The 13,942-nt window shown below is 53.5% G+C and overlaps 1 protein-coding gene across 1 annotated transcript in view; it reads left to right on the top strand.

Annotated features, from left to right (window-relative positions):
• The first annotated feature begins 1,976 nt into the window (after positions 1-1,976).
• MYO10 (myosin X) overlaps positions 1,977-13,942 on the top strand; it is a 195,709-nt gene continuing 183,743 nt past the window's right edge. Inside the window, exon 1 of the mRNA XM_075540884.1 lies at positions 1,977-2,470. Within this exon, the coding sequence (XP_075396999.1) occupies positions 2,450-2,470 (21 nt within the window). The 5' untranslated portion in view covers positions 1,977-2,449. The remainder of the gene's footprint in view (positions 2,471-13,942) is intronic.

Here is a 13,942-nt window from a genome sequence, read left to right as displayed (position 1 = left end):
GAAAGAAACACCGCCCGATCCTGCACCATCTTCACAACTGTTGTCTGAGCCCCTTGTTTCCTGATAACACACCCAAAATACACGAGGTGAAGTTTTGCCGGCTTCGTGAAGGCTGTACTAGATAAAGAATGAGCTGTTGTTATTGTTAGGTGCCATCGAGTTGGTTCTCATCCAAAGTGACCCTGTTCGCGGCAGAATGAAACGCTCAAACATCATCCTCCCACTCCCTCTTAGGGTTGATCCCATTGTGACGGCCAGATGTCAATTCTCATGGGGGGCCTTCCTCTTTTTCACTGCCCCTCCACTTTACCAAGCACCATGTTCTTTCCCAGGAACTGGCCTCTCCTGACTGCATGTCCAAAGTGTGTGAGATCAAGTCTTGCCATCCTTGCCTCCCAGGAGCACTCTAGCGTACTTCTTCCAAGATGGATTGGGCTGTCCTTTTGGCAGCCCGTAGCACTTTCAATATTCTTCTCCTGCACCGCAATTTGACTGCATTGATTTTTCTGCGAGCTTCCTTAATCAATGTGCAACTTTAACATGCATAGGAAGTCATGGAAAATACCATGGCTCGGGTACGATGCACCTTAGTCTTCAAAGTAGCCTCCTTGTTTTTCCAGTACTCTGAAGAGGTCTTGTGCAGCAGTGACTAATGCAACTGAAGGACACCCTAGCGAGGGGCTGAAGCCATCTGTGGTGCAGAACCAGCTGTGCTTAGTGTCAGCCGGCTAGGTGCCAATAGCAGAACTGGGCTTGTGCCAACACTGGACCCGTTTTATTCCAAGTGCAGAAGCCATTGATCTGGTGCTGGAGCAACAGCACTGAGTTGCTACAAAAGTTCCCAAACCTCCACGGTCACAGGATCTGGCTACAAACAGGCGCCAAAGGGTTTGATCGCCTGCGCGGGATCCGAGGTGCCCACGCCTTGGGAGTTCCCGCCACCCACTCCAGGATCTTGTTGGAAATGCAGATCCCCAGGCCTGGTTCAGGGACTTTCTGCATTTCAAAGCACAGCCCAGGTGATGTCTACCCAGGTTGTGCGGGAGCAATTTCCTGGGGAAGCCCGGACGTTACAGATCCTCACCAGTCTCCCCTCATGTGCCCAGACGTTTCGTGGTTAAAGATTCAATTGACCCCGTCCCCTCCCAACGGAGAAAATCCCATTCCCAATGCTATGAAAACGCCTTTTAACCCGACCGCGGGAGGGAAACTCCTCGGGGTTGGGGCCCCGTTCCCGCTTTGATCTGGTCAGTAGCAGGGGCCACGCTGCGGACCGCGCTTCCTCCCAGGATCGTTTCTCTGCGCAGCTGCATTAATGAGACCCGCGCTGTGCCTTCCCAGGGGCCGCTAAAGATCAAAGGCACAGAGGGATCTCCGAACCCACCCCCCTTCCCCCGCCGCTCTCCGATAGTGCCCGGGAGGGGCGAGCCTTCTCCCCGCCCGCTCCTAGGTGGAGGCCGGGAGACCAGCAGAACCGCGCAGAGCCGGGGGCAGCCGGGCGCAGGGCGGGCGGGGCCGGATCCTGCGGAAGCGCGCGGTGGGTTTAGCTCAGGGCAGGGCCGCTGGAGGGGCGGGGCTATCCCAGGGGGCGGGGTGGAGGGGCGGGGCCGTGCGCGCCGGCCTCACGGTACTGAGTCCCGGCAGGGATCGGACCCACGAAGCTCGGCTTCTGACCCAAAGAAACTGCATTCACACCTCTGGCCGGGCTCCTGGAGAGGGGCCCGGTTTGCTAGACCGAAAGCCTGGGAGAAGTTTCTGGAGGGGCGGGGCAAGAACCATGGGGCGGGGCCTGGCGATCGGGAGCTGAGCTCCTGGAGGGGTGTGACCAGGTTCAGGGGGCGGGGCCTGGCGATCGGTAGCCGAACTCCTGGAGGGGTGGAGCCAGGATCACGGGACGCAGTCCGGCGAGCCGGAGCCGGGCTCCTGGAGGGGCGGGCCCGGGCTGGCGGGGCGGGGCGGGGCGTGCGCGCCGGTCTGAGAGTTTCGGTGGGGCCAGATCGGCTAGCCTGAGTCCGAGAACTCTCCGCGGCCGCGCTCGCGCCGGGACGGCCACTCGGGGCTCGCCGTGAGGCCGGTTGTCCCTGCCCACGCCGCGCTCCCCGGCCGGAGCGCACAGAGAGGGGGCGCGCTGCAGAGCCCCCGCCGTGATCCCGGGCCCCGGGGAGGAATGTGCCACCAGCTGTTCTCCGCTCGCGAGCGCTGCGCCCCGAAGTGAGCCGAGTGGAGGCGGACGAGACAAAGGCAGCGGTGGGACGGAGGAGTTGGGGACTTTGGTTGGGCAAACAAAAGGTGCAGCAGCTGAGCAGGGCTCGAACGATGGCAGCGGGGCAGCCCCGCGGGCGCGAGTCGCTGGGCGCCGCGCCGTGACACATGGTGCCCGGGACCTGCTGCTGCTGCTGACTTCCGCGAGCTGGAGCCGGACTCCAGCAAGTTGGGGACGCCCGGAACAATGGACAACTTCTTTCCCGAGGTGAGGGCTGCGCTCGCGCGGGGGAGGCGGCGCCGTGCGCTCGGCTGCGCTCCGGGAGCCGGGGCGCGGGGGTCCCCCAGCCCATACCTGGCCCCCCGGCGCTCCCGGCCGCGCGCCCGAGCACCTTTCCCCGAAACCCGGGAGGGCGCGACTTCCTGGGAGTCTCGGGATGAGTAAGCGGGGCAGGTTTTGTTCCGTCCTGCGGGGCGCCGCGGAGGTGAGCTGCCCTGGAGCGGTGGCGGGCTCCCCGGGCTCCCCGCGGGCCCGGTCTCGTGCGGGCAGCCCCGTCACACCCTGGACGCGCCTTGCTCCGAGAAAGGTCTGCTCTGGCATTTCCTTTGCCAAACGTGCGCCGGTTTCCTGCGCGAGGGGAGCAGACCCTTCCAGAGCGAACCAAGTGCGCGCGCGGAGGCAGGGTTTAGCCATCTGGGGCTCTCGCCGTGGGCCAGATCTGGGGAGTCCGGGTTCTGGTTCCAGTGCGCACCGACGCCGGCTCTCTAGGGTGTGAGATTGCTCCAGAGGTTGGTTCCAAAGGTGATGCGGTCGTATTCTCTCTGTCCTCAACCGACTTTAAATTCACAAAGTCATTGTGGGCAAACAGTGCCTCCTCTCACCTTTTAAACAGCTTTACTGAGTTCTTGTTCGCACACCATACACCTATTTAAAGCGTACAGTCCACACCTAATTGAGGTCGTTGGTACATTTCACAGAGCTGTGAGACCGTCCCCACAATCAATTTGGATATGTTTTTAAAGATGCAAAACTCAACTCCCTTTTACCGTTGAGTCTTAAAACTTGAGGGCCGGACGTCACAGTTACTTGAAACTTGCGAATCTTTTCCCCTCCTCCTCTTCCCTCCCCTGGGATTGAGTGTCTGTGGTTTCTTGGCTCCCGGTCCTTTCTCGGTTGTGTTTATTTAATAAATTCTATTTAAGTTTGGGGTTTGAAGTGGCTCAGAGTAAACGTGGTTGCCTTGATGGGAGGCTGATGTGATTTCCAGTGAAAGCTAAGTACCGTTGTGTGAACCCCAGGAATCTCGTTCTCCCCTAGCCCATGGGACGGCCGGGAGGGCTCGCCTCCAGGGTAGCTGGCCAACTTGATTTATCTGGCTTAATTGGGTGTAATATTTCAAGTCATTCTGTTCACTGAATGCCCATACTCTATTCGCAGACAACTATTTATAATGGCCAAAGTGAGAAATAGATTCTTGGGCACTAGTAATATCCAGTTTCCTAAAGTGGGTCACAGATGTGAGACCCACATGATACAAGGGGTGGAGCATTCAGCAGAACCCTACGCCCCACCCCCGCCTTTTAAAATATACACACATATATGTAATTATGGGACGTTAGACTTTTCAAATCCGCAGACCTTTGTGTTTGTGCGTGTAAGAAGACCGCTGAACCTTTTGCAGGGGTTGTAGGTTGTCCCGCGACAAAGGACCAGAGGGCTGAGTCTTTAATTGCTTTCATCTGTAAGAACAGTGAGGTTATGCCTGTAGGGCAGTATTTCTTAATGGTGTGTGTGTGTGTGTGTGTATACGTGTGTACGCGCATACGCGCGCCCAGTTTAGACAGTCGGCGGAAATTGTAACATTTGGTATTAGTTTGTGGAGGTTCCAGTCCCCACCTTGGGGCCCTCACCTCCCCTTGGGAAGTATTCTGCCGCCTAGTGTTGGTGGCCGGAACTGCAGGGCGACATGCACCAGCTGGCAGGTCCTGACCTGACATTGGCTGGGTGGTCTTTGAAGTCCTCTCCCGAAGGCTGTACCTTGGCTTAGTGGGAAGAGGCGTGGACTTTTATTTTAGTGATTCATTGAACATTAAGTTTGCCTTTAATATCATTGATTCCTCACCGTTTGTGTTGTAGATGAAGAACTTTCCCTTGCTCAAGGTTGGTGAGCTTGTTAAAGAATCTAGAGCAGCCCCCACCCCCTTCTGCTGGTGACTGTGGTATTTCTGGACGGTTTCCTTTACTGGATGTGTTTTTATTATAACCTTGCTGCCTGATCGCCCACCAGAGCCCCACCCCTGACGATAATGACTTGGATGCTGATGGGAGGGAAGCAGGGCATGTGTTACTCTCCTAACATAGACCTTGATTTGTCACTATTTCTTCCTGCCATATCTTAGGGGGGCCTAGTGGTTACTGGTTGGGTTGCTAGCCCCAAGGTCAGCAATTAGAAACTCCCAGCTGCTTCTCTGGAGAAAGATGAGGCCATCTGCTCCTGTCAAGAGTTAGGGTCTCGGAAAAAGAAAGCAAAAACTGAGGTGTTGCTGTATTTCACGTGTGAATGGCCAGACGATACAGAAATAGGTGCTCGTTTTGAATAGTAGTTACTATGTAGAACTTGACCAGGGCTTCTCAAACTCCATACCATTAGCACTGTGGGATGGTTGATGCTGTATTGTGGGGGGCTGTCTTGTTGGAAAGGAACCATGATGGCGTAGTGGGTTATACATTGGTCTGCTAACCGCAAGGACAGCAGTTCAAACCCACCAGCCAGTCCCCCGGGGAAAGATGAGGCTTTCTACTCTCATAAAGATTTATAATTTCGGAAACCCACAGATGTAGTGTCACTGTGTGTCAGAATGGACTGGATGGGGGTGAGTTTGGTTTTGAGTTTGGTCTTATAGGATCACAGGAGAAAGATAAGGCTGAGACTCTCAGCTCCCATTTAGATTGAGTCTCAGATACCCTAAAGCAGTGGTTCTCAACCTGTGGGTCCCGTCTGCTTTGGGGGGTTGAATGACCCTTTCTTTCACAGGGGTCGCCCGATTCATAAGAGTTGCAAAATGACAGTGATGAAGTAGCAGTGAAAATAACCTTATGGTTGAGGGGTCACCACAACATGAGGAACTGTGAAAGGGTCACAGCTTCGGGAAGGTTGAGAATCATTGCCCTAAGGAGCTAGTTCTGCTCCATCTTAGAAGGTCACACCAGCTGACAGCGGCCGAGTTCCCAACGTCCTGCTCCGGAAACGGAGAAGCAGTGCCAGCAAACGCCCCACATGCCTTCAGGTTCCCTCATGGCCTTCATTAGATTTGTATTGCTTCTCTTTTGCATGTGCTGCCTGCCCTTGGGAGACTTACCCACTTTATCCCCCCTCCCCTCCCCCAGGCAATTAAACCAGTTGCTTCAGGCCGAAATGAAGTGTACGTCTGTCTCTCATGCCAGCAATTAAAAGAAGGGGAAAAAGTCTCAACCAGCAACTAGTTGTTGACGTTTGGAGGCAGCTGTTTCTTGTTCCTGGGGCCACGTGCAGTCTGCAGTGTAGCCACTGCCCAGTCAGTTCCCAGAGCAGCAGGCCTTCCGTTCTACTTACATTTCAGGAAAAGTGTGCTATCGTGGAAAGAGCCTTCGTGGTCTAGTGGTTACCCAGTTGAGCTGACTCTGTAAGATCAGCAGTTCGAAACCACCGAGCCCACTCTGTAGGAGAAAGATGAGGCTTTTTATTCCCTTAAAGAGTTACAGTCTCGGAAACTCACAGGGGCAGTTCTACCCTGTCCTATAGGGTCACTGTGAGTTGGAATCGACTAGGTGGCAGTGAGTTTGGTTTGAGTTGCATAGTGGTTATTCAAGTAAATGATATTTGTGGGGGAGGAGTGGGATTGTGTTGAGCATTATTATTCAAGAGACATAGAAACATTTTTAAAAAGCATGAATGTTATGGGCATAAAACGTTCACAAGTTTGATACTCTTGGTCCCAAGTAGTCAACGCAGGGATTGATGCCTGAGGATGAATTGCTCTTGGAAACTACTCCAGTTGTGCCAGGATCAGGCTGGTGGAACAAGTCCAGCTCCACTGATCAACCAAACCCACGTGCACGGCCATCGAGTCAGTTCTGACTCATGCTGATCCTATGGGGGGCTCCACTGAGAGTGACACCCCATGGGAACGACCACCTCTTGGTGCTTGAGGTCACTTTCTTTGGGATTGTTCTCAGATAATTCGTCAAAGACCACTTGGAGCCTGGAGTTTTGATGCGGGGCCTGTTTTTCTCCCCAGCCCCTTCCTGTACCATGAGCCCTGGCGACACAATGGGTAGGTTATGCATGGATTGGCTAAGCTTGAGGCCAGGGGTTCAAGCCTGCTCTCTCCTCAGGAGAAAGATGAGGTTGTCAGCTCCCGAAAAGATTTAAAGTCTTGGAACCCCACAGGCGCAGTTCTGTCCTGCCCTATAGGGTCGCTATGCGTCAACTTCAACTCGATGGATGGCAGTGTGTTTGGCTTTGTGTACACGTGTCCGTGTGTAGAATAGTTTCTGTGATCTTTGCGTTGGTTTGTGTTCTTGGTTAAAAAACGTAAGGCATTGATACTTCTATTGCAGCCCCCTCCACCCCAATTATCTCTAAATGAGGGAAAAGAAAAAGCTGGGGGTACTTCCTGTGCCCCCAAACCCTGAAGGCTGCGCCGTGGGTGACTCAGCTCGCCAGGGGGCTGGGTGTCCTGGCGTTACTGAGGGTCTGCGATGATTTCTGTTGTTGAGGCCCTAGGGAGAGCAGGGCATTGGGAGCAGATTCGGAGAGGACACTTATGTTAGCAGGGAGCCGGGCACCCTAAGCAGGGTGGATGGATGGGTGGGAACACCCCTTCCCACCCATATTTCTCTCTCTCTCTCTCTGCCATTGAGTCCCTTTTGACTTAGCGGTTACCGTTTGGGCTGCTGAACGCAAGGTCAGCAGTTTGAACGCACCAGCCACTGTATGGGAAAAAGAAGAGGCTTTCTACTACTGTGAACACTTAGCCTTGGAAACCCACAGAGGCAGTTCTCCCCTGTCCCAGTTCTCCCCTGCTTCCGAGTCAGAAACGACCTGATGGCAGTGGGATTGGATTGGATTGATAAATGAACAATGCATAGACTTTGCATTCTGTTTGGTGCTTATTCTCCCTTGCCCAACGTCTCCATAGTGAAGGGCTAAGCTCCCTCCTGGTGGTCCTTGTTGTTAGGTGCCATGGAGTCATAGCAACGCTATGCACAGCAGAAGGAAGCGCTGTACCGTCCTCACCGTTGTGCCTGTGCCTGAACCCACTGCTGTAGCCTCTGTGTCAGTCCACCCAGGGCTTTCTTTTTCGCTGCCCCGCCACTTTTCCAAGCATGATGTCCTTCCCCATATGTCTCCTGACAATATGTCCAAAGTACGTAAGTTGAATTGCCACCATCCTCGCCTCTAAGGAGCACTCTGGCCGAACTTCATCCCATACTGTCCTGTTAGCAGTCCATGCTACTTTCAACATTTTCCTCCAGCACCACGCTGCAGATGCATTTCTTCTACAGTCTGCCTTATTCTGTGTCCAGCAATATCAAGGACAGGTCTCTCCTGACAACACGTCTAAAATATGCGAGAAGAGGTCTTGTGGCCGTGTTTGGCCTCAAAGGAGCGGTGGCCTCAAAAGAGCGCCGCCTGTGTTGTAGACCAGGCCGGCCTTTGGAAACCCGGCTCCACCCCCACCACCTGAGGGATCTCAGCCAGCTTGTGGGACCTGCCCGGGCTCCACTCCCAGCCTGCAGCAGGCGAGCTATCTACCTTGCCTGCTTGTTAGGAGACTCCCAGATAAGGTTTACAAGGCTCCTGACACAGCCCCAAACCAAACCAAACCTGCTGCCCCGGTGTCCATTCTGGGTCACAGAGACTCCACAGGGAGAGTAGAACTGCCTCTGGGACTTTCCCCAGCAGGAGGTCTTTATGGGTACGGAAAGCCTCATCTTTTCCCCATACATCGGCTGGTGGTTTCGAACTGCTGACATTGCCGGTCAGTGCCACCAGGGCCCCCTGAAAATCCAGCATGAAAATGTGGAACCGGCTCTTGAGCTCATGCCACTGTGTTTTCCAGTTTAGGAAGTCAAGTACCCGTGTCTCCTTGCAGAGCATGGTAGATGTGACCGGTTGGTCTGCACCAGAAGGACCTTAGATTTCCGAGACGAAGTCTCTGTCGTCGACTCGATCCCGACCCATTGTGACCCCATAGCACAGCGTAGAACTGCCCCTGTGGCTTTTCCGAGACCGTCACTCTTTACACACAGGAAATCCGCATCCTCCCATGGAGAAGGCTGGTGGTTTAGAACTTGCAGCTAGCAGCCCAACGGGTAACCCGCCGTGCCGCCAAAGCCCCTTCTTGAGGAGCATCCCTTGGAGAGTTGGTGGGTTTTGACCACCGCATAAAGCGAGTATTTCAGGCCACTTCAAGAAAGTGAATCACATAGCGTCTGGGGTTTCCAGAACCTGCAAAAGTTGTGTTTCCACTGCTCAGTCATCCGGTAAGCGTGCGTAGCATCGCGCAGACGTTGGCGATACTGTTGGCATGGCCAACGGGTGGCACAGCCACGAAGTGAGCAGAGGTGGCCGGAGTGGCTCCAGGTGGGGTGTCCCAAACCTTCAGTGTGTGAAGGAGCCCTTTCTGTACGCTACACCCAAAAAACGACGCCTATATTTGACTCTAAGAAAGGTGCACCCCTCCTCTATTTCTCCCCCGCAATCCTGGTGTGTCCGTCCTCGAGGTGCTCTGCTGGAAGAGCCGGCCACCTCTCCCACTTTCCCTGGTCGTTCATCACGGAGGGGTGCCCCACAGCTGCCGGCACCGTTCTCCCAGAGCATTCCTTGAAGAAAACATGTTCTGCCTCACCAAAAAGTATTTGGAAAGGGTCTCAAGTAAGACCCTGGAGTCCCCGATTTGAATCCCGGATCACGAGCCCCGTGCCGTCGTGTCGTCTGCCCCTGCCAGTTCCAGCTGACCGTGGTGGGGGGCTGCTGGCGCAAAGATGTCTGTTGGGCTCAGCATACTGGAGGAGGGCATCTGCTAAGACTCCTGCTTCTGCTCAGACTTGGGGGCGAACCCTCTCTCTGCGTGGAAGCATGTGTAATTGGGCGGTGGAAACGAAGCAGGATCCCGAGGTTAGAAAAGAAAAGTTAGGCCAGGTCACGAAGGCTTCTGTCTTTTTTTTTTTTTTAATTTTTTTTTATTTTAACAATTTATTGGGGTTGATACAATTCTTTTCACAGTTCATACATATACATACATCAATTGTATAAAGCACATCTGTACAGTCTTTGCCCTAATCATTTTTTTCTCTTTTCTTCTTTTACATTTTATTAGGGACTCAAACAACTCTTACCACAATCCATACATATACATACATCAATTGTATAAAGCACATCCATACATTCCCTGCCCCAATCATTCTCAAGGCATTTGCTCTCCACTTAAGCCCCTTGCATCAGGTCCTCTTTTTTCCACCCCCTCCCTCCCCATTCCCCCCTCCCTCATATGCCCTTGGTAATTTATACCTCGTTATTTTGTCATATCTTGCCCTATCCGGAGTCTCCCTTCCCCCCTTCTCTGCTGTCCCTCTCCCAGGGAAGAGGTCACATGTGGCTCCTTGTAATCAGTTCCCCCTTTCCAACCCACTCACCCTCCACTCTCCCAGCATCGCCCCTCACACCCTTGGTCCTGAAGGTATCATCCACCCTGGATTCCCTGTACCTCCAACCCTCATATGTACCAGTGTACAGCCTCTGTCCTATCCAGCCCTGCAAGGTAGAATTCGGATCATGGTAGTTGGGGGGAGGAAGCATCCAGGATCTGGGGGAAAGCTGTGTTCTTCATCGATACTACCTCACACCCTAATTAACCCATCTCCTCTCCTAAACCCCTCTATGAGGGGATCTCCATTGGCCGACACTTGGGCCTTGGGTCTCCACTCTGCACTTCCCCCTTCATTTAATATGATATATATATACATATATACACATACATATATACATATACACATATATACACATACATACACACACTTATATCTTTTTTTTTTTTTGCATGATGCCTTATACCTGGTCCCTTGGGCACCTCGTGATCGCACTGGCCGGTGTGCTTCTTCCATGTGGGCTTATTTGCTTCTGAGCGAGATGGCCGCTTGTTCACCTTCAAGCCTTTAAGACCCCAGACACTATCTCTTTTGATAGCCGGGCACCATCAGCTTTCTTCACCACATTTGCTTATGCACCCATTTGTCTTCAGCGATCCTATCATGGAGGTGTGCAGTCAATGGTATGATTTTTTGTTCTTTGATGCCTGGTAACTGATCCCTTTGGGACCACTCGATCACACAGGCTGGTGTGTTCTTCCATGTGGACTTTGTTGCTTCTGAGCTAGATGGCCGCTTGTTTATCTTCAAGCCTTTAAGACCCCAGTCACTATCTCTTTTGATAGCCAGGCTGTGATTTCAACTCACCTGAGGACTCAAAGTCACTCTGTCAGTCGACGCCCACTCGTAGCGACCCTATAGGACAGGGAAGAACCGCCCAAGGCTGTAACTCTATAAGAGCAGAAAGCCTCATCTTTCTCCTGTGCTGGCGGTTTTCAACTGCTGCCCTTCGGGTTGTCAGACGGATGTGTAACTCTGGTTCCTGTAAACCCTTACCGGAGCAGAGAGTCCCATCTTTCTCTTAGCATGGCTGCTTCGGTGGTTACCAGTGCAGCGCCTAACCCACTGCACCACGATGGCTTCTAAAGCAGTATCTCACTCACTGCCCTCAGTGCTGACTCACAGCGACCCTATAGGACAGGCTAGAACTGCGCTTGTGGATTCCCAAGACTGTAATTCTTTATAAGACTAGAAAATCCTGTCTTTCTCCTTCGGAAGTGGCTGGTGGTTGTAAATTTGTGACCTCAGCAGCCCAGCCCATAACCACTGCACCACCATCCCAAGGAGCCCTGGTTGTGCAACAGGTAAGCACCGACCTTCTAACCCAAAGGTCTGGCAGTTTGAACCCGCTAGCCACCCCCCAGGAGCCCAAGTAGCATAGTGGTTCATGCTTTGAGCAGCTCACCCACAAGGTCAGGTCAAAAGCACCAGCCACTCTGCCAGAAAAAGATGAGGCTTTCTACTCCTTTTAAGAGTTCCAGTCTGGGAACCCCCCAGGGCCGCTCTACCCTGTCCTATGGGGTCGCTATGAGTCAGAATGGACCGGTGGCAGGGAGGTTGGTTTTGCAGCCCCTCCTTGGGAGAAATGGGTGGTTATCGGTTTCCGTAAAGATTCGCAGCCTTGCAGACCTGTGGGACAGTTCCACTCTGTTCCGGAGGGTCACCAAGGCGGCATTGACTCAACAGCAGGGGGAAGTGGCTCATCAAATAGGTCTTAAAATTGTTCTTCAGATTTTTTTTTTATTGCTGGACATATTATAAGGAGCCTTAGTGGTCAGGCTGCTATACACAAGGTTGGCAGTTTGAAACCACCAGCGGCTCTGTGGGAGAAAGATGAGACTTTCTACTCCTGTAAAGAGTTACAGTCTCAGAAACCCACAGCGACTCCTCAAGGGAACGATGAGGCTTTCTATTCCCGTGAAGAGATGTTGGGTGCTACTGAGTCAGTATTGATTCATAGCGTCCCTGTGCCCAGCAGAGCCCAGCACGAGCCAGTGCTGCGCCATCTCCACAACTGTTGTTTGAGCCCATTGCTGCAGCCACTGTGTTGATCCAGCTCCACGAGGGCCTTCCCGTCTCTCGCTGCCCCTCCCCTCTACCGAGGGACTGGCCTCTGCTGACAACAGGTGCACAATAGGTGCGGGGCAGTCTTGCCATCCGGCCTCTAAGGAGCCCTCTGGCTGTGCTTCCTCACGGACAGATCAGGTTGTTCTTCTGTCCGTATTCCTCCTCGCCAACACCACCGTTCGAATGGATCCACTCTTCTTCAGTCTTCCTTACTCAGTGGCTGAGAGTTATGGTCGGAAGCGGAAGCCCATGGGGACAACTGGGATCATACAGGGTCACCCTGAGTCCCCATTGACTCAGTGGTAGTGAGTTTGTTTGTTTTCCTAGAAAACAGCAGTGGGACCTTCTCCTCCGCAGGTGATCACGAGTTTCTCTGGCTCCTGTGCAAAGATCGCCTCTCCCAGGAGTGGAGAGGTTTGTGCGAAGGGTTTGCGCGTTTGGAGGCGGGGGATCTGGCAGCAGGCGGTTCTGGAGGGCATGACAGTTCCAGCTCACAGAAGGCTCAGCGGGGACACCCTGCTGCTGTGCTGTAGGAGGGGCTTCCCCCCACGTTTGGAATCCCCCTCTTGTTCAGAGTGGTGGGATCCCAGTCCCTGGTTGGGGCAAATGGTTGCTAACTGGGAGGCTGGACATTCCAATCCACCCAGGAGAACCGTGGGAGATCGGTCTGGTGGTCCACACCCCAAAACCAGCCAGTTCCACCCCCCCACACACACAAATCAGACCCCCAAAACGGCCAGTTCTGCACGCGCGTGTACACACACACACACACACACACACACACACCACCCCCAAATCAGCCATTTCTCCACACACATCCCAAAATCAGCCCCTGGAAACCCCTGTGAAGCCAGTTCTAAATACACACACACACACACACACACACACAGAGAGAGAGAGAGAGAGAGAGAGAGAGAGAGAGGAATTTGAGCACACCTAGAGAGAGAGAGTAATTTGAGCACACCTAGAGAGAGAGAGAGAGAGAGAGAGAGAGAGAGGAATTTGAGCACACCTAGAGAGAGAGAGAGAGAGAGAGGAATTTGAGCACACCTCCTATGGGTGTTTTCACTGGGAGCTTCTCTTGACCACCTTGGAGAAGAGAGGGGCGGGGTTCTCAGTTAATCACCAGCTGGGCTGCCATTCACATCCAGCCCTCAGAGACTGCAGCTCCTTTAAAGCCAAGGACACCCTGGGGCCATTCACTTTAGGAGTGCTTTGCCTGGCTTCTTCCTTAATTCCCCTTTTGCGTGGTGAGGGAGTCCTGGTGCTGTGGAAGTTACAGGTTGGGTTGCTAACCAGAAGGTCCGGAGGTCGAAACCACTAGCTGCTCCAGGGAGAAAGATGAGACTTTCGACTGGGCAGTGTTGTGTGTATTATTTTGCAGTGAGTAGTCCTGTGAGCCAACCCTGGGGCAAAAACGTTGTTCTCTGGTGTTTGCTCCAAGGTTGGGTCTGAGGTTGCCCACAGTACAGCAGTGGGGCGTGTGCGTGCATGTGCTTTTGTACGTGTGCACGCATGTGTGCGTACATGCCTGTGAGAGAGACGTGGAAGATTCTGTTACCCTAGGGAACCTTTTTCCAGGCTTTGAAATACAAGTGTGGTCTGTAACATACAACTGTTTACTTCCTCTGAACTATTGAATGCGAGTTTGCTTCTGGATATTTGTACCCACAGTTTCTTCTCTTCCTGGTGTGCTCTGGGGTGAGGGCAAGGTGTGGGGGGTAGAGAGAGAGAGGTGTGAACACACTGGAAGGCAGGTTGAGACTGGCCAGTGTCTCCTGTAGGAAAGAGTACAGGTTCTCAAAACCAGCCTGCCCTGGTGGGCTGCCCACCCTTCCCAGGCACCAACCCCAAGCCTCCCACCGATCCCAGAGCACCTTGCCTGGCGCCAGCTGTCTTTCTGCCCCTGGGTCCTTGCTGCCAGAGTTACTGGCTGCGACTCTGCCTTCTCTCCTGTCCCTGGTGGCTGCTGGACCAACG

Source organism: Tenrec ecaudatus, chromosome 2, assembly GCF_050624435.1.
Source record: "Tenrec ecaudatus isolate mTenEca1 chromosome 2, mTenEca1.hap1, whole genome shotgun sequence".
NCBI classification, from domain to species: domain Eukaryota; kingdom Metazoa; phylum Chordata; class Mammalia; order Afrosoricida; family Tenrecidae; genus Tenrec; species Tenrec ecaudatus.
Note: the sequence above shows the minus strand (reverse complement) of the source record. Positions and strands in the feature narration are given on the sequence as shown.